The sequence below is a fragment of the Alligator sinensis genome, unplaced genomic scaffold (genome assembly GCF_000455745.1).
Source record: "Alligator sinensis unplaced genomic scaffold, ASM45574v1 scaffold200_2, whole genome shotgun sequence".
Taxonomy (NCBI): domain Eukaryota; kingdom Metazoa; phylum Chordata; order Crocodylia; family Alligatoridae; genus Alligator; species Alligator sinensis.
Window position 1 is genome coordinate 335407 of NW_005842732.1, and position 25205 is coordinate 360611.

At 42.5% G+C, this 25205-nt stretch overlaps 1 protein-coding gene across 3 annotated transcripts in view; it reads right to left on the reverse strand.

The window, feature by feature from the left end:
* LDAH (lipid droplet associated hydrolase) overlaps positions 1–25205 on the reverse strand; it is a 217149-nt gene that overhangs the window by 47240 nt on the left and 144704 nt on the right. For all 3 annotated transcript variants that reach the window (XM_006034383.3, XM_006034382.3, XM_025216356.1), the window contains exon 5: positions 10553–10793. In XM_006034383.3, the coding sequence (XP_006034445.2) occupies positions 10553–10793 (241 nt within the window). The remainder of the gene's footprint in view (positions 1–10552; positions 10794–25205) is intronic.

The window sequence follows — 25205 nt, forward strand, 5'->3', positions numbered from 1 at the left end:
CTCTGCCCCTCACTCCATCTCCCCACAGAGAAAACCCCATTTGTGATGGATTTTTAATACTGATTTCAAATCTGAACTGTAACAATTAGCAGTACTGAACTCATTCTTGATAATCTGCACTCGTACCCTCATCCAATTATGTTCTCATATGCAAAAAATCCTTAGGAGTTTTCTTCTTGTCACTGTCCACATGAGAGAGTAATACAAGGAGAATATGAACCTTGGAGGGGGCTTCTGTGATTTATGGCAACAAAGACATAAATGGTGGTTTAAACTGACACTAGAAATTATATCTAGACTGGAGTCTTTAGCCGACTGTAATTTGGATTTCAATGCTAATTCATTCAAATTAGGTAACACCTTTGTAAATACCAGCCTAGATACTCCACAAAGGCTTATTCCAGGACACAAATGTGTGTGGTTTATCTACCAGCTTATGCACTTCACTGGAGCTGCTTGGAACAAGCATTTGTAGAGTGTCGACATCAACCTCACACAAGTGCTAAATAAGCTAAGTTAATCACTAATAACAGAAAGAGTGAAATGTAGGATGGAGGGAGCTTCAGAAAGTTTTCTAGTCCAAATTTTTGCACTTATGCATGGTTATCTCTGACAGATGCCAGTCTTGCATGTACTTAAAAAATCTCCATTCTATCTCCATTCTATAACTATAGATCAGCTGTTTTCAACCTGTGGTCTGTGGATCCCTGGGGGTCTCCAGACTATGTCTAAGGGGTCCACCAAAAGTGATTATGATCACAAGTATGAGATTCACAAGTATGTGAATACCCACACTTACAATTCAAAGGGGCCCAAAGGCATCTCCATAAAAATTTTCTAAAGGGGTTTGCATCTTCATATTCATTTTTTTAGGGGTCCACAAATCAAAAAAGGTTGAAAAGCACTGCTCTAGATGCTCTAGTTTCCAGTGTTTCACTTCTCTAACATGTTAGGAAAAGTTTTTCCTAATATCGACCCTTAATATTCTTTGCTGCAAATTAACTTAATTCCCCCTTCCACTACCCAGGGAGTAGTGGTAAGAACTGTGCCTTTCTCCTCAACATCACCTTTTTTGCATTGGAAGAATATTATCACATTCACCCTTGCCCATCTCTTTTCTACATTAAACTCCTGCCTAATTCCTATAACCATTTCTCAAGTTACAGTGGGACTACCAACTTCAAACTAGACACCGCATCTTCTCACATACCTTATACCCCCAAATAAGAAACACAGCTAGTTTTTGGATGGCAGAATGTAGGAAAGTGAAGATTTTTCCAGAGTCATGGCCAACAGCATGCAGCAGTGAACTTGCCCCCAGCAGGATCAATGGCTGCTTCAGACACAAGCTACAGTGCTAACCCTCTTAGAGCCACTAAGGAATTGGTGGCAGCTTCTGGCTGCTCAGACAAAAGCTACTGTTGACTCCTTAGCATCGGTGAGAAGGTTAACATTGGACTCCTTCCCTGCTATCTGCTGGACCTGAAAGAAGTAGTAACCATTTTGGTAGCCATAAGAGCACAGCATCTTCATGCTTCTATTCCTCCATGTTTCTATTTTGGAGAAGAAAAATCAGCTTCCCTGGTCAAAACGCATACCCCAGTATGGTAAATATGGCATTTGTTAGAAAGTTTGAAATGGCACACTTTATATAAAAGGCATGATCAAAAGCACGCTGTAATCAATGGGAGTCTTTCTTTTCAATGAGCTTTGGATCAGGCCCAAAATGAAAAAAAATCCCACTACGCAAATGACTGTAACCGACACTAACACAAAGCAAGCACAGCTGCTAGCATTTAACTGACAGATACTTATTTTCAACATCTCTTCCGCACTACTGATTATCCTCCTCCTACTCCCAACCCTGTTAACAGTATTTGCAAGTTTGTCAAACTCACCCACTCCGTAGGGACAAAACACCACCAGAGATGAATAAACAGACCTGCAAGCAAACTTCAAATTGTTCTTTGTACTTCCTGGAAGTTATCAACAGTTCCATTATCAAAACATTCAAGCCTTATGAGTAATATTTCTAACGGGAAGAAAATGACCGGGTTTTTTTTTTGCAACCCCCCCCAAAAAACAAAAGAAAGAAAGAAAGAAGAATGAAAGAAAATTATGGAACATAAGCTGAATGGGAACTTTCCATATTATTATTGTTATTATTTGCACAGGAGTTGCAAAGGAAAATAAAATCTTTTACACATAATAAAATTCCCTTGTAAAATTTTTTCTTTCTTTTTTCTTTTATTTGGGGAATAGGACTGTAAATATATAAATAGGACTGTAAATATATAAAAGGTATTTGCCTTCCTCCAATAAATGAATATGAGCATCCTACTCTTAAATAGGGAAAACTTTAGTTCACTCACAGAGAGAAGAAGGCAGATGTGGGGTTTTTCCATCAGCTTATGTGCTGTCTTGGGAAGGTGAGTTGTCCGACAACATTAAGCAAACATTTTAGTCAGGCATCACACAGGAAAATAAACAGTAGCAGAGGAAACATGAAAATATTAAAGGTTGTTATTCTTTGGCCCCTTTTCCTGGAAGGCAGGTGATAAAATATTACTGTGTTTCCACAGGTAAGGAAACACTCTCTTAAACACTTTGCAAAAATACATATTATGATCATCATTTAAAATGTCAAATAATAATGGGGCTCCACTGGGGCAGCACACTGGATCCTTCAGAAGCAAGATGACTGAAGGGTTGGAGTTCTGGGTCAGACTGGTGGCTAATCAAGAGCAGTCTCCTGGCTCTTCACACATCCAGTAGCAGCATATTCAGAGAAACATGTAAGACACCTTGCAGACATATGGCAATGAATAACTTACCCCTAGAGGAAAGATTTTTTTCTCCTGCATATGAGCACACAAGGATTGTAGGGAGGAATGGAGGAAGGACGAAGACTTCCTTGCCACCTGTGCCACATGGTCCAGATTGTACAGATGCAGCATTTTAATCAGGCAGGTCAGATGCTGCTCTGCAGGACAGCACTTGTAACTATACCCCATTTGGATAACACAGAGGCTACTCCGACGTGCTGCAATTACAGCGCATTGGAGCAGGCTCAATTAATTAAGTCTGTTGGAGTGTGGTAATTACCATGCTCCAGCAGCCTCCAGCGTCATGTGTATCGGCATCCCCATGCTTCCAAATGCAGCAGGAGCACTTTAGCTAAAGCTCTTTTGACAAACTTCAGATAAAGCGCCCCAGCTGCCATTTTGAAGTGTGGGGACACTGATACACAAGATGGTCCAGGCACTTTAATTAGCTCTCAGAGCCACTCAAATTAAGTGCTCCCCAACCCCCCGTCTTCCCCCACTCCTGGAGCACGTGTATAAACACCCAGTGTTTCTGGCTATCCAGGCAAAGGCACATTTGGAAAGGTTTTGGGAAGGTAGACTATTATCTATTATAACAGTCAAACCTGGTATTCAAAATGAGTGGCATGATCAGAAGGAATAAGGCAAATCATGTTCCTCTTCTGGGGCTTTGAGTTGAATAAGTCTAGAAAATCAGTGTGGAAATTCACAAGTCTAGGTATACAAATCTGCTCAGCTTCTTTCCTACTTTACCCTCCTACCTCTCCACAAAATTACTCATGCTGATGGATGCCTCGGTGTAATGAGACCCTTTGCAATATGAATTTCAAGGTCAAGGTTCAAAATGTATTAGAAGTTTCTTAGTCTCCCCTGCTTAGGGTCGATGATCCAAAAGTAGCTCAAGGCCAACAAACATCCAAGGCTAATGTGTTAGATACATATAGTTCACTGCTCTGGGACTCAGGAGATCTGGGGCTTATTTCCAGTTTTGCCACTGACCGCCTGTGTGACCACAGGCAACTCACCCTATATCACTGTCCTTTTTACCCCCCTTCCTACTCTCTGCCTTGTCCTTTTGGATTATAAACTCCTTGTGGCAGGAAGTGGTTCTTGCTGTGTGTTTCTACAGTGCTTTTAGCACAATGGGAATTTATCTTGGTTGGAACATCTAATCAGTACTGTAATATAAATAGTAATAGTGATGATCACTAGTACATAGGAAAACAATCCTCTAAGTCACATTTGTCAAACTCATTTGGATAACCCCCAGGCCAGATCTGGCTGGCATGGAATCTCATTGGCAGAAACTGTACCCACTTGCCCCAACATGGCCAAAATGCACCTAACAGGGCTCTGTGCCCCTCCAACAGCCCTGCAGGCCATATCTTTGACACTCTAAGTCAGTCAGATCAATCTTTCCAGAGCGTGGGCTGAATGAGTGGGGTACAGACAATCCGTGGGCTGGATTCAGCGTATATGGCCAGGTCCACTGATTGGATACGGCATGTGGACTTACCCCATGTGCCAGGTCCAAGGCTGTGAACTGGCCCCTAATGTCAGGTCTGGGGCTGTGTACCAGGTTCAGGGCCATGCACCATCCTGATCTAGCACATAGGGTCATGTCATCTGACCCATGGAACACAAAATTAGCATTAAGGGAGCAGTGGCAACATTAATTGCTACATGGCTCCCAGAGCTGTGCCAATTAACACTACCGCTGCTCCCCCCCCCACCAAATTTCCAGATTTGTGGAGAGCCCCACAGGCAGATGACTCAGCTCAACGGACAGGATCCAGTCGATGGGCCATACTTTGAGCACTGTAACTCTAAGTGAAAGTGAAGGTCATTATAATGGGCAAAGCCTTCTTAACCTAGAAGGCCAAAGTAGAGGACTTCTGTTTCCAGACTATTCGTGCATGTCTGTATGGATGTGCAGAGTTGCCTGAGCTAGTTCTAGTCCTGGAAGCACTATAACAATGCAAACATGGTGCTGCATCGAGGTTAAATGAACTTGCTGAGAACGTCATGGTAAAAATCAAAGTGAGGACTTGCCTTATACTGCTATTCAGAGAAACATGCAAGACCCCTATATTGCTTCCAAAACCTGAGCAAGCTGAAGGAGATGAGGTAGCTTTATGTGGTACTGCATTGCACTGTGTAGAATTACTTTTAGGAGTAGACAAAGTAACTTCAACAAAACTGTGGCCATTTAAAAAAATGTCTGGCTTGGAACATAAACTCAGGGGGCACCTGTACATGTGCCCAATGCCTGCTCCAACTAATTAGAATATGTTGGAGCAGATTCGATTAATCTAATTAGAATGCTCCAGCAGCCTCAGCGTCACGTGTATTCATCATCTCCACATTGAACGAGCTTTAGTTACATCACCTCAGTAGCCATTATGAAGCACGGGCCACTGAATACACGAGACACTGTGTGTGTTTTAATTAAAGTGGCTCCTAACAACTGCTCTAAGTAACCCCTGCCCCCCGCCCCTAAAGACGCCCTGAGCGACCAGGACAAATATTTCAATATAGAAAAGGAAAGCTCTGTCAATGATGCTCTGTAAATGTTTTCATATCAAAACAAGGTAGAAGTTCAAAATAAGCTAACTTGGGTTTCTACTTTTAGGTACCTATTTCTTAAACCCGCAGGAATCCATTTTTGTTTGGCAAATATTATTTAGAGACAGAAAGGCAAAGGATTCACATTTCATCACTTAAAGTGATGGGCATGGGGAGCTGTTCAAGAGTTTTTAAAATCATCTTGTGAAGCTAACAACTAAATCTCATGTCTACAGTATTATAATCCCAAAGCACTGCAACACTACGACAAAGAACATTCCCATTTCACGTGTGAAGGAAGTGAAGCAGAGAAGGGAAGGGACCTGTCCAAATAAGACTCGAGACCAGTGGCAGGACTGCAGCTAGAACCCAGAAGCTTTCACTACTAGTCCACTCGACCATTCTCGATCATCTTTTATGTGTGAATCATAATACTATTTTCTGTTGACTGTAAGGAAATGAATCATCTGCAAATAAATGAACATGCTGGAGTCTCTCTGCTTTTGAAGAGACAGAAGGATCACAAATGAATCCCAGGATTGGTGCATCCCACCAGCTCTGGGAAAATCAAAATCCAGGATCTGCAGAGACTTCAGAGGTAAAGCATCATTTTCAAAAGTGATTGAGACCCCCAAGGGAACCTTAGTCCTACTGACTTTAAGTAAGACTAAGGCTTAGATATTTTTTACCCTCTGTCTAAAGCAAATTAAATTCAAACCTGGGACCCAGCAAGCCCCAAACTTTGGGGAAATTTGATTGAGATCTAAATTTTGTGGCTCAGGTATATTTTTAAAGTATTTTCGAACCTTGCACAGACATAAAGGATCTGAAGTGAAAGAGAAACTGCTGCATCTAGCTCTCATTTTATGCTTTTTTTAAAACAATTTCACATGCTATTTTTTAAGTTATGATTTTTCCCTTGTTTCCACCCTTCCCAAACCCAATAAAGCAAATCAGCCCTCCATGAGTTCAGCTACTACCCTGGCCTGTAAACAGGTTAAACAAACAGGGAGATTCCTCAAGAGAAGTCACAGGTTCAAGATCACAAAGAATGAGCAAGTATGGGCTGGCTGGAGGTTATTCTTGCTAATGGGCAGGCTGGAGGTTATTCTTGCTATTGTGCTTATCTGTATCTTCACTGTCATCCAGACGTTAACCTCTGACCTACAAGCCTGCCTCTCTAACCAGCCTTGCAGTGTTTATCCATTATGTAATGTCTGTGCTTTTGTGGAAATTTTACAGAAACAAATGGAGGAAGTTTGCCAGCCGAAGTAGTGGACAATAAATCCTGTTCTATGTAGATAGTGTGGTTTACTCTCCCCGTAAGCCTGCTACTTGCATTTGTCACTGAAGCAATATTTTCAGATTCGAGCAGGATAAAGTGCCAAAATATTCCAGTATTGAACAACAATGCAAGTTTTATAGACTATTCATTATTTTTATTAAATATGAGAATATGAAATATTCAGATTGTCTTTGCTAACTTGAATAACCCTAATAATTGTCTGTTTCAGAGACTGGCAAGGCCAAACACTCCTGTATTCGGTCCTAGAATGCTTTTTGGTCTCTTTACCCAGGGCAGTTTTAGAATTATATGTATCCTACAATTAGTCTGTCATTTATGTTTTTGCTTTAAGCATCTGTCCTAAAACGTCTTTGCTAGAGACTTAATGCAAACAAACAAAATGGCTGTGTGTGGTGGCGAGACGCCCCCGCAGGCTCTCGAAGTGGAGGGGGCAGTTGCCACAGGCCACAAGCCACACAAGCAGCACTCCCGCCAGGGAAACTTATTTCCAGGGGATCAGCCGGAGCCAGAGGAGGAGCTGTGGCCATGCGAGCTGACGTTATGCCGTCTGTTTAATCAGCTGTTCCCCAGGTGGGGAACAGCGGAGCCAATTGCAGCAGCTGCAGCAGCCGCTGCGGGAAGATTTAACAACCCCACTGGAACCCAGCCGGAGGGTAGAGAGGGAGCACGCCAGCGTGGAGCACACCCAGTGTGGTGAGGCTCCTGTGGTGGGCAGGAGTGCTGCAGCCGGCTCAGTGCTGGCATCCAGAGCCAGGGGAAGCTGAGCCCCTGTAGAAGGCTGGGAGGGAGGAGGCAGTTCCACCACCTCTCAACCTCCCGCCTTTCCAGCGGTCTACTTGATAAAGAGATTTGGAAGACGTCTCGCCCAGAGGCAGCAAGGAGGATGCCAGCTGACGGAAGCCTAGCCTGTCAGCATCCAAGGCAGAGATGTTAGCTGTCATGACAACCAGGCTAGCTCACCAGAACCCACGCTTACACCAGTCCCCATCATGAAAGGGGTCGACGGGGCATGGCCAATCTACATAGGTGGCACCTATTAGATTGGTGAGTGGACAGGGTGTAGGGAGGCAGAGCCCCACGGAACATCGCGTCAAGACCGTGAGTACTACTGTCCCCGGGGCCCCCCAGGAAGAAGATCTCCACTGAACCCCTCCCTTTCATTCAGTAACACCAAGTCGTGGCAGATGAGTTGAGGGGAGGGGCCCTGTAGGCGAGTTGAGGGGGGGGGGGAGGCCCACATCAGATTGATAGTTCGGCTCCCGATGTAAATCCCACCTTTGGCACAGCCACACTATGTCACACTGTACTTGCACCTAACAGGGATTTTCTGTTAATTTTGGCTACCTAGTTACCTATTGATCTATGTGACCCCTCTCCAGATGCAGGCTCTTAGCAATTTGGGATTAGGACTCTTGGTACTTACCTGTACAGTGCCTAACACAATGGGGTCTTGCTCCTTGATTGGGCTTCCTAGATATCAACATCAGTTACATTTGGACAAAAAAAACACTATTTGGAATCACATGTAGAAGCACATATATATTGGATGGAAATTGGGACAGATGATAAAGGAACATTATCCTCCCCTTTCAACATATTCATCCTCATAGTTGACTGTCCTAACCAGTGATTTGATTCAATTCCCTCTGAATGGCATTCTCCTCTTGATTTCAGTGCAAGCAGCATCAGGCCTTAAGGTCTTGTTATAATTAAGTTTTCAAATCTCATTTCCTTTCAGAGGAGAGAAAACATATTGTTGTGACTAAGCTTTGGATGTGGTAATGAATCCCTGGCAGGTTGGTTTGTTTTAACGGATGCATTACTTTTAAGGAAACTTTTACTGTCTTTCTGCCCTTAATCATAGCTTTTATTACAATTACAGCAATGCAACAGATGTATGTGCCAAAGGTAATACGTGTATTTTTAATGACTTGACAAACAAACTTCCTCGAGAGGAGAAACACATCCATTTGCTGAATGTTTCTGAACCATATCTAATAGCTTATTAAAGGACAAGAAGTCAATCAGAACAGTATTTACTACCACCGTTTCATATGCTATGCTAACTCACAAATGAGTGGCTATACAAAACAGGAATTTGACCAGGCTGATTGCTGAACTAGATAACAACAAATCTGTGTTAAATCCAGGCACATATTGTGGTGTTTTTTCTACTTCTTAAACAGTTTGTAAATATATAAAAAGGTCTATGGGCTTCTTTCTGCAAACTCTTTCTTCCACAAATAGCATTAACTTATACATGTATTTTCTTTGAAGTCAATGAGCCATATCATCCCATCAGTTTCCAAAGAGAATTTCTCAAGAAATCAATGGGGAATGCTGAGCAACACTGAATGACACTATTTAGCTCCACAGAACTGGCTGCAAGATACAGAGGGTGAGACCCTAAGTTACTGTAACATCAGTGTGACCACACCAGATGAAAATTCGGCCCTAAAGCCAAAAACACTTGTTTTCTGGGCTGCTTATACTGCTGTGGCAGAAAGTTTTAGAAAAAAATATGGCAAATAACGCATTATTTTAGTTTACACTATGCTATTATACAGCTGTTCACTCGCTGCAACTGAAGCCAGGGTACTGAAAGGAAGAATGTGAGAGACTACTGTGCCAGGTGATCGTGTACATTTACTTCCCCAGTAAGGCAATCTTAAGTGGATATAGATTTCTATAACATATAATATATCGCTTACCCTACAGAGGAATTTTTTAAGTTAGTAACTAGAAGCCTAATTCTGAGAGGTGCAGAGTATTCCCATTGGTCTAAAATGTAATTTATATATAACAGTCATTCCAGTTTGCTTTGGAGTGACCGCTACCATAATTTGTTCTTTACCAAGGCAATCATTTGCTTTTTACTGTGACACTGTCCAATTCAGATGATAATACCTGTCCCCTTCACAGGTATTATCTTCACCTTCACAGAGTCTCAGTAGTGCCAATAGGAGTTGTTACAAATATATAGATTTGCCCTGGCAGAATTGTTTGCAGGGGGACATCTGAGTGTGTTTTTATTCTTCTTATTTATTGTAGCATCTAAACGATTTGCTTTGATTTTCATTTTGGTACCTCAGTAGAAATGGCTGAATGATTTCTTATCCAAAAGCTGCTTTATCCCTAAAATAAAAGACACTCATATATGCTGTATAATATACCCCAGCATTTGAAGAATATCATTTTTCTGCTTTGCTCTGGAGAACAGAATTCCATATACGCATAAAGATACTCATGCACACTTGCAAGAGGAGGGCCCTTTTCTAGGTTTAATAACACTCTCATATGAATGTTAAATTAAATACAGCCAGAAAGAAAATTAAGTATAAACAAGGGTGAAATTAATTAGTCCATTTGCACTATTAAATCTGAATAAAATGCATTTGTTTGAACCAGGTCATGTGTTGTTAATAGTAAAGGTAATGGTTTTCTTTTCTGATGTGTTTTGCAGAAATATACATTTCCAAACTTTCTTCTTTTAAAAAACATTTGTTTTGGAGACATACAACCAAGTTCAGAATTCCCTGATTCTGAGTGTCCCTAAAATTCCAAGTATCGTGGATCATTTCATGGACCTATTCAAAGTACTGGTTTATGACCTATTTCAAATTCCCCTGCATCCTTTGTAAAAATTTTAACTTGAGATGAGAAAAAGACTTTGGGACACAGACAAATCCAGCCTGCCTTTAAAAAAATTCTTGGATATTTGTTCATGTTTTAGGATGAAGCTCGTTTTTAATGAATCACACCCTTTGCAATGTCTAATTCGCCCATTTAGCAAAGCAGTGTGATGGAAAATAGAGATAGTTAAAAAGAAGAAAGCAAGTGAAAAAAATTTGCTCACCAATGCAGTCCACGCTGAAGAGATTTATGGAGGTAGCTACTGAAGCTTCATCAGGACATTTAAGCCCTCGCAGTGCAAACCGCACTATGGAAGTTTTGGCTCTTTCTGGCAGAAACGATAGCAGGTAGACTGGCATGTACAGAATGTACCGCAGCTTGCACAGCAGAGGTGTCATGAACTTGCCTTTGGGGGACTGAGCCATGCGCTCTATTGTCGGAAACAGCAGTACAGCGCGAAGAACCTGTTGGGCCACAAGAAGAAGAAGGTCAGGGAAGTCCTCCAGCACAATATCAAATTTAGGAAAAGACAAAATTTTCAAGGGTCTCTTTCTAAATTGAAGTTGGATATACTAGTAACTCAATGCACTGTTATGTTGTAGGAGATGCTCAATGGCCTGATTCTGAAAGATGAGAACAGACTTCTAGTCAGACTGATTTCAGTGGGAATTAGAGATATTCATCAATGTACCAGGCTGGGCGCCAGGTGCAATTTAGAAAGAAGTGAGTGATGCTGCAATCATTTGTTACATAAAGATGGTGATACCACAAGAGGGCACTGCACAGAAATTGTCATTTTTGTTTCAGTGCAAAGTGTTTTTATTTTAATGATCCGATTAGGCCACCTGTTTCATACAGGAGAAAATTAATTTAAAATCATAATCACCGCATAATCTCTTTTTCAGTCTGATAGTTTGACCATATTAAGGTAGATCTTTACATGGTAGAGCTATAAACATAACTAATATATTTATTGTGAGGAGAGGTAGTTACCTGAATTAGTTTGAAGTCTGGCAGAAGGCAAGGCAGGGTAGCACCTTAAAGACTAACTTGTTGAGAAAGGCATAAGCTTTTGTAGGCTACAGCCTACTTCTTCATTACTGAGTTGAGTATAATGTTCCATAGTACAGGCTATAATTTTGTACTATGTGCATTTTGAAGCTTCACAGCGATTTGAACTCATAAAGGATAGAATATGCTCTGATCATAGACTTAACCTCCCCCCCAAAAAACAAACAAACAAACAAACAAACCTAATCCTTAGCTGGAAACATTTAATTACAAAAAAAATCTATTTTTTAATTCCAGCCCATTGGTGAAAGTGTATCAACAGTTTCAGAGAATTCCTGCCATTTTTTTCAGAAACGTGGAATACTGTATGCATTCATATAGGAAACACCTGAAAAGCTATACAACTACCATGCTTAACAGAAGTATCAAGATGACACAATAAGCAAAGGATATGGATGTTATAATGAGACCACTGGGGGCCTTGCTATATGTCATACAATACTCAGAGTAAATGTAGATGAGGAAAGCCATTACTTCTGCCCAGTTACAAGACCACCCAGATGCCTTTCAACTGTTCCATTTATCGTAGGAGTTAGTAAAAAAATCTAGTATTTAACATGAAAGAGTTTCTAGTAGGCTTTGATCTGCAAAAGGTAGATCCCACTGCCTGAGTGTAGCCCCACTGAATTCAGGGAATGGAAACCCAGCCCAGGCCATGAAGAGCACTTTGCAAGATCAGGGCATTTTAATTAAGACATAAAAGGAATGTGGAGAACGCCAACACCGCGCCATAATACATTTTCTATAGCAATTTCAAGATAGGACTTTAAAAGGGTTATTCATGTTGAAGGCAGGAACCGTTTTAGATTCCCTAAACTTTCCAGCTCACACTACCTTATTTGCAAATTAAAAAAAAGAAACAAACCAAAACCAAACCAAATAAAAAAAACAATAAAAAAACCTCTCAGGGAAATAAATCATAGGTCTCTTTTATTCAAGACAACCAACAGCTGAGGTATAAGAATGCAAGGCTTGGATTAAATTACAAGGTAGTTTTGTGATATTTCAACTAGGAGCTGAGCTCAAGCTCTTGTGATCTAAAGCAGATTTGACCCATGGTCCCAGGGACACATTAATCCTTTGACATTACAGTTTATGGATACATAATTAGCTGTTTCAACCACTGCACCAACCACTGGGAGAAGCTGCTAAAGCTTAGACACAAGTGAAGGAAAAAACCTAGGAAGTAATTATCATGACTCTCAATCCCTTGAATATGCCAATCCTGACACTATTTCTTAGAAATAATCTTATTATTGTAAATCTATATGGTAGAGATAAGAAGGAACTAAAGGTTTCTCCTTTTTTGCACACAATACAAGGACACCTTCAAAGTATATACATTTCAACCACTTAAAAAAGGTCCTTACTTTCTGCTAGCATCCACAGCTTGGGTTTTAAAGCATGCATTTGCCAGAACTGTTCAAAGATTAAATTCAGATTTAATGTACCTGCAATACCACCACTGTTAAAACAGGCAAAAAATATAAACACTCACATAACGTGTAATATTGTATCTCCACAAAATGTTCATAAAAGTAGCATCCCACTTATGCAAAAAATGTATTGGAATATACATTCATCTTTTAATTCTATACTTCCAAGCTGTAAATATTTAATACAATCTATTAATACTTGCCTGTATCAGGCCAACAACATATCTCATAATATATACAGAATCATCCCTTTACATTATCATTTGTTGATACCAAATATATTCATATTCCATGCTATTAAAATAATGGCTTAAGCTTGCAGAACTACTGGTAACTCATTAATGTCAGCCAGGGAGTTTGAAGATGCAAAGTGTTACATTAGTACCACAAAGTAAGGAAATCATTCTTATGTTTTATTTGGTAAATAGATTTCTTATGGTACCAATCAGCAAAAAGACTGAAAATAGGCACAATCTACCAAAACAATCATAGTAAATACAGGGGTTAGAGCAGGGACAAACATTCAGGATGCTTTATTGTATTTTAGACTGTACCAGTGTCTCTCTTTCTTTGGTCCAATTATGTGTTTCTCTGCCTTTGTGTACACACCTTTAAAATGGTGTAGATGATGATGCTTGTACTTGCATTTCAGGTTAGTTATTTTATATGTCAAACATTTTCTCACTGGTTTGTTTGTCAACCAACTTGTTGTATGTGTTCACCAACAATTACTGACTTCAACAGCTAATGCTTGAAGACTTGGCTGACTCAAAGGGCCGGTAACAGAATGCAGATCCTTTCACCTCTTGGTGCCCAAAATAAACCTGCTTAATACGTGCACATTTTTTGCTTTCTGTCAACTCTTGCTGAGTAAATATAAAATGATCCCAGTCCAGCTCTTAGTTGAGTGGTGTGTGCGACTGCTCAGTAGCCAGATACTACTGTGCAGTAGCATCACGTGGCAAAAACTGTGCTGAGATGCAACTGCACAGTAGTATTAGGCTACTGCACAGTAGCATCACTTAAAAGGCGTTCATAGTTTCATAGTTTCAGGGTCGGAAGGGACCTAATAGATCTTCTAGCCCGCCCCCCCGCCAGGGCGGGAGAACAACCCAAAAAAAAAAAAAACAAAAAACACTCCCCCTAAAAACAAAAACGGGACTCAAATGAGTCCAGCCAGGTAAGTATCCAGCCTCTTCTTAAAGATCCCCAGGGTAGGGGCCAGCACCACCTCCCTTGGAAGTTGGTTCCAGCTCCTAGCCGCCCTAACTGTGAAGTAGTTTTTTCGGATGTCCAATCTGTACCTCCTCTCCATCAACTTGTGCCCATTATTCCTTGTTATGCCAGCAGGGGCTAGGGGAAACAGCGTCTCCCCCAAACCCTTCTGGTTCCCCCTAGTGAGTTTATAGACGGTCACCAAGTCCCCCCTCAGCCTTCTCTTGTGGAGGCTGAATAGGTTCAAGTCCCGCAGTCTCTCACTGTAGGGTCTGCCCTGTTGTCCCCGGATCATGCGGGTGGCCCTCCTCTGGACCACCAACTACTGCATAGTTCGCCGGTGCTACTATGCAGTAACTCCACTGACTGCACATTTTATTTATTACTTGATTATACAAGTAATAAATAAATGTGCAGTAACCACTGCGCAGTAGCAGCTCGTGTAGACACCCCCCCTAATTGCAACAATTACCATTCTCAAAGGCATCAGGAGCCAAGTCCAAGGCACAGACTCTGTTTGCATTTCAGCCTGTGTTCCTCCAAAAGAAAAGGACATCAAAAGGGTAGTGTAGGAAGGCTTCCACAGTTGCCCCCACTGCTTGTGGAATCTGATGTCCAACGCTAGCAATCCATTACCTTTCAAAGACCTACAATCATTGCTCTCAGACATGTGGAACATTTTTGGAAGACAGTAAAGAGAGAATACATATTTAAAGACAATAGTGAATCATCAGGGCAGAGAACATTAAAATTTCCTGACAACCAGCAAAATTAATTTCAGATTTTTGGTTAAGCAGGACAAATTCACTAATTCACATGCTATGATTTGCTTCATGTGATCATTCAGTCTCAATTGCTTTTCTTATTTTTGTCTGCTGGCCTACATTACTTCAAAGAAATTCTGCTTGCCACCTAGGTATATGCAGAACGCGACTCCCTATTCATATATTTTGGTTCTCTATCAAGATTCCCAATCTATCTGGAACAGGGAGCAGCACAACCAGCTTTCAAGATTAGTAGGGATGAGGCCAATTTCAAAACCAAGCAGAGCTAGCTGGAATCTTCTTGTCAAAGCTGAAAAGTTTTACAGAGATATTCCAGTTCAAGCACAGTTTTCATCAAGGTTTTTGGATTGAGAGATAGAGATAAACAGATACAGAACAGGCTGACTCTTGCTCTGTCTTCACTGTTAAAATAACTACAGTTTTTGGCTGTGTGTTTCTGTGACCTATCCAAAGGTAAAAACAGCAAGAATAAGGAATTTTAGTTTAATCTCATGATAAAGCAGGTGAGACCAAATGCAAGGGAAAATAAGGTGCTTATTTTGCCATACTGACACTGATGTAAAATGAAATGTGCTGTCTTCACTGTATTTTTACCTCAGGATAGCTGCACATTTAAGTTAACCATCTGTTTTTAGCAGTAATACAAGGCCTCACTGACCTGCTCTGGTGGTTAGGACACTGGACTATGATACTCAGGCCCCTGGCACACATTCATTTAATGGCACAATGTGATATGATCCCCAGTGCCTACAATTGTGCCTCTTGCCCTGCCAATCTTGCATGGCACAATGCATGATTCTGGGATTGGGGATCAGACTCCAATGGTGCCATTACTACTTGCCAGTGCAGGGGGAGCCAGTTGGAGACTCTGGTGTGTTCCTGTGGTTGGGATCCATAATCCTCTGATCCCAGGGTCCCAGCCCTGGGATCACACTGGGACTGGTTGCAGAGCCTCATGCACTAGGATGTCAGAAAACCTTGTTCGCAGCTGAGCCACACACACAGTTGTTTAAGGTCTCAGTATACTGGGGCCCTAGGATCCAAGACCGGTTCCCCAATCCCAGGGTGTCTATGTGCCACGGATGTCAGAAAATTGCGTGTGCAGCCAGATTGCTCATACAGTTGTTAAATGTACAAGCACAAGGGGACCCTAGGACCAAGGAACCTCTCTCCAGTACCAGTTTCTCCGTCACCACGCTGCATGCCTCTAGGAGCTGTGGGGCAAAGCAATCAACCTGTTGGGTTGCTGGGAGCTCCATGGCTCCCTGCGAACTGGCACCCTGGCGCAGCTGATGTGTTCCCTTTGATTCAGGACCCTGAAAACAGCATGGCGCAGTCCCATGTAGGGCTGTGCCCCATGGCTGTCAGCCTGCCAATATGAGGGGTTGTCAACCAAGCCTGGAATACAGCTGGAATCAGGCTGCATGGCAGCGACCCTGCCACATGTTCAATTTAAGACATGATAGAAACCAGCAACAAAATATTACACACCGTGGAATAATTTTGTGGCTGGTTACCCATTTTGTTGTACCATTAATTGCCTGCACGTGTGGCTAGGTTACTATTTAATAAGTGATTAACAGGTTCATCGTGTCTTAAGTGTAACATCTGTCAAGGGCCCCAGAGTCAAGTCCCTGCACATCCTGTAATCTAGGAGTGATCCTAGACCACTCTGAAACAGTCAGTTGGAGCCTGAGCCTGCATTTCACACAAACTAGGTCAACTCCCTAAGCAGCAGGCTATATAGCAGCCAGCACCCATTGAGGCTTAGGTTTTGATTGGAAAACAGATAATTTAACACCATTCTGTTTTTGCACAAACATCCAATATGTTTTGATTTGGTTCCAATGCAGAATGAAAACAAATTTCAAAACCTCAAAAGCTGCCACAAAATGGAACCATCATCCTCCAGGCAGCTCTAAAATAAGAACAACCTATTAGTGATTGCCACAGCTACACCAGATGGGTTAGCCTCACATGTGTATGTGCGTGCAACAGACTTACACAGTATATGATGTTTCTAAAGGTAAAAGCTTGAATTACAGAGACAGACGAGAGCAAGACAATCTCAATAATACTTTGCATTAGCACCTTCATTTGAGGAGCTCAGAACACTATTAAAACTTTCATTACTTGCTATTTGAGGTTGTGTAGATATCACTACTTGTTTTATAGGTAAACTGTAGTACAAAGAAGCTAAGGGCAGTGTTCTTAAACTGGAGTGCCCAGAGGTAAATTAGGCATTAAGATGATTTTCAGAGGTGCATATCTCTCTGTGGCAGGGCACTGTTTGTGCCTGCCACTTTAAGGGCTGAGCCAAGCAGCCAGCGGGTGCTTGACTGCGGCAGCCATTTTAGATCCCCGGCTGCCTATATAAAAAGGTCAGTTGCCTGCTGGCAGGCCAGGCAGTAACATTGCCTGGCTGCAAGGCTTCATGTATCATCCTTGGAGGTAAGGGAGGAGCTGTAGGGGATGGTTAGGAGGCACCTTGTCTTGGGCATGACCTAAAACTGCACCCTCCCAGGAGTGGGTGGCCTGGTGGGGCTCTCAGTGGTGCGAGAGCCCTCAGGAAATGCCAGGCCAATTACCATCCCAGTGAAAGTTGGGTTGGGGCACCGTAATGACCCTAGCTCCCACAACCGGGTGGATTACCCCCTAGTAGGGGCCAGAGGGTGGACCCCAGAGAAAGAGTGGGTCTAGAGGCTCAGAGGCCTGATGTAGAGTACCCTTGACTGGTCAATGCTGGGGCCAGGACCAGAATGGTCAAAAGGGCCAGGGGCCCACTGTGAGGGATGCCCAGAGCTGAAGGCCTGGGGGCCCCACGGGCTTTGGAGGTGAGGCCAGGGCCTGTGTGGCCAAAGGTCCTGGGGGAGGGGGACCACGCCCGAAAGGGGAAAATAGTTTCAGGGAGCTAGGCAGCCCTGAATGAGGGGTCGGGTAGGCTGCCTGAGTGGAGGGATCCAGTTGGGGTCTGAACTGGAGGATTCTGGGGCATGTGTGGGGCCAGTGAGAGTAACATCTGTGGATGCCATTTGCGAGGCTTGGGCTGCGGTGTAGGGGAGGAATGGAGCCGCGGATAATGCCCCTGGCATCGGGGCAAGAAATGGGCAGCCTCCCATTAGGCGTAAGTAAGGTCATTAATTAGATAACAACAAGGCATGGCAGGTGAGAAGGCGGGTGGTTAAGGTGGGTGGGCCAAAGGCAAATCAGCCCCAAGAAGTCCCCCCCATTACACTCTCCTAACTCCTGTGGAAGTTAATGGGGCTCAGCACATTGGAAATCTGGCTCTTTACCTCGGTGCCAACTATAAGTCAGAAGTCCTAACTCCTTGTAACTTGTTTTTACTACTGGATGACATTGTACAAGGGTTGGAGTAACAGAGAGGACTATGATCCATCTTCTTTAGAAAAGATCTGGGTTGCCCCTTGCAATTTTTTTTTTAAGCCAATCAGGTTTCATCAATCATGTACTTTGGCTGTAAGAGGATGAGCTCTCCCTGTTTGTGATATGTTACAGAAGGGTTTGGATTTCTGGACCGAAGTGTAAAAGCAGCAGTGTTTTAGTCCATGCTCCCTCTGTTATCAGAAACCAAAGCTGGCTCAGGAATGACCTGCTGGCTCACTCTTTGCTAATGACAGAATAAACGGTGGTTGAAGTTCACTTCCACTTCTAAGGGGGAAATGTTCTGGATCTTGTTTGCTCTTGCTGAATAATCTGTTTTAAATTATCTGGGGTGTACAAATGTTTAATATAATCACCACCAACCAAAAGAATGTAGGACTCGGATTCCATACCAGTTATGTAACAACAGTTCACAATGAATCTCAGAGATCAAATCAGCTGGCAGAACCAGGAAACAATCCATTAATTTTTATAACTGATCCATTACAGTGACCCATGTTAAGCAAAGCTGCATCCAAGTACAATTCTAAAACTCACATGCAGATCTGTGCAGCCACACATCCTTGATCTATATCAAAAACATCAGCATACACAAGTAAGGCATAACTTGGAACTGCAGGACTGGAAGGAAACTCAGAGAAGAAATTTCATGAGTATTTTGAATAGGTCACTGACTCCACAAATCTGTGAGAAGCAACGGCTGTTTTTCTGTCAAAAGTAACACTTATTTTGATATATTTTGGTTCATCCCATTTATTAGTTGATTATACATCTATTGCCTTAGCAGAGGAGAGGCTATTATCTGTCAGGTGAAGCCTATTACATTTTTCAAAGATAACATAACGATGCATTTAATTGTAATCTACAGCCTACATTTGACACAGGGTGCCACATTAATCAAAATTTCTTTTACTCAGCATGCAAGAACCTGCAGGCAAAATCACTAAGGTCATGGAAATATACCCTGCTTTATTAACACAGCTGTGCTGAGAAGGTATCCAAGTAAATGCACATGACAAAAACAGACAACATTTATTTTTTCCTCTCATCAAAGCAAGCCTTTTTTGACTCCCCATTTCAGTTTGCTCCCAGTATTTTAAAAATACTCTGCAGCCTCCTTTCAGATCTACACATAGGAGCAGTCAGTAATAAGGTGCTCTAATTTTCTGGGTTTTTTTTTTAAACTCTCCAAATAATTTTTTCTTTGAACTGTACATTACATATTTTGGTACATTAGCCAGCCATTTATTTTCATGAGATGCATATAACCAGCATATGTTGTGAAAGGTTACAGCATCAGAAGAGAAAAAGATGCCAGAAAGTTTATGAATAAAGATACAAATATTTAAAACAATATTTCACTCCAAGCAGTCCATAATAATTTATTAAATGTGTACATCTCTTTTTTCCTGTGGACGTTCTATGTCCCTAGGCAAATGCTTTGGCTCCATGCTAAATATTATACACGTAACAGGATATAAATATTAAAATTTTGCACATAAACAGAATCTTTCCATTGAGGATTTTGAAGTACTTTATAAAAATGAAGCCTCATGCAATGACATGAATTAGTTAAGTCACATTACAGATAAGATATTTACATATTTTACAGATGGATAAACTGAAATACAGGGAAGGCATGCGACTCCCCCAGATGTAAGTGCAATAATCAAGAACAAAACACAGAAATCCTAGCTCCCAATTTCCTGCTCTAACCATCAGACCACATCTATGAATGACTGGAATTGCTACTGTACAAAAATCACCAAGCATTTTGAAGGGGAAAAAGCATGTGTGTGTAATTAATCATAACTCTGTAAGGGAAGGGAAATGGATTGCTTGTGGTTCCTTAATTCAAGAAGATCTGGAGATGGTACGCCTTGGATCCACAGCAACAGCACAAGGTGTGCGTCTTATTGTGGCGCTTCCCAAACGATGATGTTCCCTTCGTTATCTTCCCTGGCCATCTGCACCAAAGAGAGGTCTACTTGTGGGAAATGCGGGTACCCTGCTAAACGCAAGAGAAAGTATAACTGGAGTGCAAATGCTAAAAGATGCAACACCAATGGTACTGGTCATATGAGACACCTGAAAAAGGTCTACCGTCGATTCAGGAATGGATTCCGTGAAGGAACTACACCGAAGCCCAAGAGAGTCACTGTTGCAGCATCTAGCTCATCTTAGGACATGTATTTGTTAAAATAAATGTTTTAAACCAGAAAAAAAAAATTCAAGAAGATCTTTCTATTACTAGGTATAATCCCTTCTTTAGATTTTGTACACGGCAAGAAGAGGTCTCAATTAAGACATGCAACTTTAATTTTCTACATACTAAATTTACTAATAGTCCAGTTTCTATCTTGGCACCAGGGCCTTCTCATTTTCACTGTCCTTCCCCCACCTCACATCTCTCGTTGTACGCTATGTAACCCACTTTACTGAGTAATGGTGTAAAATAAGTGATAAAGAGGCACATGGCACAAATTTTCCATGGAAGTCACTGGTACAGCACTGGCAATATAGAAGACAGAAACGGTTTCATAACTGAGTCACAGCTAGCCATCCCATGCAATTCCCAGGGAACTTCTTGTTAGGAACCAAGTGTTAAAACTGTAAATTACATACTTACATTTTTTATAACAGGATGAAGAAACGTATTGCTCTCTGGTAAATGTTAATTTCTGCATATGTCTTTATCCACATAATGGCAATGCTTGGTGGTGCCATTTATGCAATGTTACTATTACCTCAGTTTTCAGAACCTGGGAACTGAACCTGTCAACACTGCAGACCATAAGGCTTACTGGCAGGATGGTTATACAAATACTCAGGGTAGAACTCTTTATACTTCATTGCAAGGATCAAGCCCTGAAAATAAAGATAGCTTCACATTTTTATAGGCCCTGGACAACACCAGTAAGTGGCTCCAATGGGAGACATGCAAATGTTCTCTAAAATAGAATTATCTCCTAGCATCCTAGCATTTCTCTCCTAGCTAAGGTAAGCTGGATGCAATTATTATAAAGCCAAACCAACCTGGTACCTGTATATGGGCAGCACATAAATGTATAAAGCAAAGTGGCACAGCAGCATCAAAGGAAAGTTTCAGACAACGATGATAGCGTATTTATAAGTTCAGGATACTGTTTGCTTTTAAATGTACATGTGTGCAACTGTGCCTAAAATACAGCATTATAGTGCAAAAGTAAAAAAGACCCAGCTGAGCATGGAGGGTGCTTGGTGTACAAACAGATCAAAATCCTATCTACCAAGTAACCTTTGGATTTAACCCTGCTTGACAATTTCCGGGATGTTAGCTATATGGCATTAGACCTAGTCATGCTCCTGGACTTGTGCCATCCTTAGTACACACTTGACATAGAAGCAAACCTATAATTCTTGGCTGAATAGATTTAGCAAGGTCAAGAGACCCCATCCAGAGCTGTAGGAATCATCTGCATCCAACCTTGGAATCAAGGTCCAATATATGGCTGAGCCTCAGCCCTTGCTTGGTGAAGGCTTGTGCGTGTCTAAAATTTTTGACAGAGCTCAGAAACCTGTGGACCTGTCTGCATCCACCTTCCCTTGAGAAGCACCACAATCACTTTTCCTACCTTCAACATCATCAGGAAGAAAGAAGCCACCTTGACTGCTTTTTTTCTAGGGCCTCTTTGGTCTTTTCCAATATCAGACACAGGATTCTGGAGACCAAAGGAGGCCGCAAGTGAATATTTCCCTTCTCTCTCCTGGTTGCAATGTCTTGGGAAGCTAACCAACGATGGCCACAGTACAACTTCCTCAATAGTATTACTCATTGGAAGCAGCAGACAATAGGAGCACTACTAGGGATACTGATACAACTCGTACTCCCACCAAATACACTCAGGAGAAACCATGTTTTATAGCAGAAACATATCACTTCCCAAAGTAAACTACTGGGAAGGGGTAATCTATCTCGATTCCATACTCCACCCGTTTCCCCCAGACACCTGGAGAGAAGGCAGCCACTAAAAAGCAAGCAAATGGTGAAGATCATTAGTCATTAGATTTAAAATACTGAACTAGGTACAGATTTCTGAGGTGAGAAGGGACCACACTCATCACTTAGTCTGTCTCCCTGCATAACACGAACCATAGACATCACTCACTATTGCCTGCATCGATCCCAAAACATCATTTGAGTAATAGGTGATCTATCATAAAGATGTTCAGTCTTGCTTTAGATAGCATAGCAACTCCAGGCAAGTTATTCCAGTGATTAATTACTCTTAAAAAAGCCTCAGCTTCCAATCACTGGATCTTTTTGTGTCGTTTTCTGTTTGATTCCCCATGTAGGTCTTTGACTGGACAACCCTTTAATCGGATATAGGATATAGGAAATAGACAGAGCTTCTTAAGCATATTACATAATGTAAGGCAAGTTTCCCAGACTTTGAAAAATTCTCACATCTTCATTCTTTCAGGTTGTGACATACAGGTCCCTTGTAAGAGGGAATAGGTCTGGTTCATCTATGATGAGTTTGTTATCTCCTGCACCAGGAATCATCTTCATTGCCATGCATAACTACAGAAGGACACCTGGATAGATTTACCTCCATTTCATGACTTTTATCTCAACATCCTGGCGTGTAGATCAGAACTGGACATAGTATTTTAGTAACAGTCATGCCAATGCTGCATTCTATTTCCATATGTGTCCAAGGGATATTCCTTTGTCATATGAACCATAAGCATAAATCATATATTTTAAAGAAGTCTGTTTACCTTTAAGCTTTATCATCCAAATCTGTAATCTTATAATGCTTATAAAGCATAATACAGCTTAACAATACCATGCTGAATGGTATGAATTATGCCACCATTCTTGCATCCCTAACCAGTCTTTTCATGATGTGGCCTAGGATAAATATCAGACTAACTGATTTAAAGTTACCCAAGTCATCCTTCTTATTCTTTAAATATTGCCTCAATAGCTTCACTTCTGGCACTCTCCCACTCCCACTGAACAGTGATCAATCTTGGAATTTCCCTAACCCACAACTCAAAAGTCCTTAGTAATTTTTTTTCATATTCTTGGGTATAAGGTACATCTGCTGATTTCAAATTATTTAATGGTTAGTGTTTAACCTCCTTCCTAGTTACCACTGGAACAGAACTATTTTCTTGTCATTTTTCCAAATGCAGAACAGAAATATTAATCACACAAATACATTGTGTTTTCTACATCATGATTGACAATTTTTCCCTCTTATCTCATGCTGGATATATGACATATTAGGCTACATTTCAAGAACTCCATCTTTGACCCACATCTTGATTTGGCTGACACCAATCTGATTTCTGATACAGCTGTTTGCAGCTGGTAAGTCTGTTGTGGTGGAAGGGGAGGGGGGAGGACAGGCGTGGGGGGGGCAGATCAACACCTCTTACTGTGAGGGAGGGGGCAGAGGCAGGGGCAGGCACTGCTCAGCCGGGGTGAAGCAGGGTGTGGGCAGGGGAATGGGGAATGTGCTCCCAGATCTGCATGGGGCAGGGCGGGGCGGACTGCAGCTTTGGGCTGGAGCTGGGGCTGCGTCAGGGGTTGGGCTCAGGGTGGGGCCTATGGAGGGGGCTGCAGCCACCTCAAATTTTGCCATAGCCCTACTTCCAGCACTGCCGCATGCCTGGCACAGCCCCAGCTCTTCCCAGCGCATGGGTGGAGAGGAGACATTGAGCCGGAGCTGCACTGGGCGAACGGTGGCGCTGGGAGTGGGGCTACAGCAAAATTTGGGGTGGCTGCACATCCTGCCCCTGCCCTGAGCCTAGCACCCACCGAGAAGACCCCAGTACAGCCCCAGCTCCAGCCCAGCTGCAGTCTGCCCGCCCGCCCTGCACAGATCCAGGGGCACATCTCACCCTGTGCCCTTCTGAAGTGCAAACAACAGTGGGAGCTGCTCCATCTCCCTGAGGAGCCATGGCTCCATTCCACGCCCTGCCCCAGCTGGGCAGTACCTGCCCCTACCCCTACCCCTACCCCCTCCCTTACTGTGGGGGGGGGGGGTTGATTTGCTCCCCCCATGTCCCTTCCCTCCCCACTCCCCTTCCACCACAATGGACTTATCAGCTGCATGCAGCTCTGCTCCTCATTGCCTGAGTGCAGCACTGCAGCTCCGCACACACAAACATTTATTGACCAAATTATCAGCCGCATTGAGTCGATTTCCGATACAGTACATTTTCTTTATATTGGTATTGATCCAATATCAGACTAATATAGTGGTGCACCTCTACCTCAAGGGGTTCAATATGGAAGGTGTTTGAGGACAAGACTAATGTACACCAACAGGACTGGATTCCTCACCAAAACCAGGAATGGCCACTTTTTTTTAAGGAGGAAAAGGTCTGCCTTATTTGCCCTGGAAATGGGAGATCTAGATTATACTCCTTCTTTGACCTGAGGGAGATAAAATGCTAGGCAGGTGCCTTAATGAGATTAGGAATGAGGCTAGGGTGGAAACAGACTGTACCCATCCTAAGGAAACTGTGGCACTGGGATGTAAATAATGCAAGACTCACAGGGCTAGACAGACAGCAAAAGAGGGAGCCTGAGTGCGTGGCCCAGTGTTTAGTAGGGCTGTGCGAAATTTTGATGGCTGTTTAATTTCGACACTGTTTTGACTCATTTCGAGGTTGAAACAGCAAAATCGAAATGAAACAAAGGCTGTCGAAATAGCCTCAAAACAAAACAAGGCTAGTCGAAACGTTTCGAAAGTCGAAATGTTTTGACTGTAGCGTTGGGGATGGGAAGTCAGTCTAGCTGGGCTGACTTCCCATCCCCAGCGCAAGATCCGGCAGGGGACAGGGAGGGCAGCCCAGCTGGGCTGCCTCGCCATCCCCTGTCTAACACGGGGGATGGTGAGGAAGCCCACCTGAGCTGCTTCCTTGCCCCCTCTGGTGATCTAGTGTGGGGAGGGATGGCAAGGCAGGC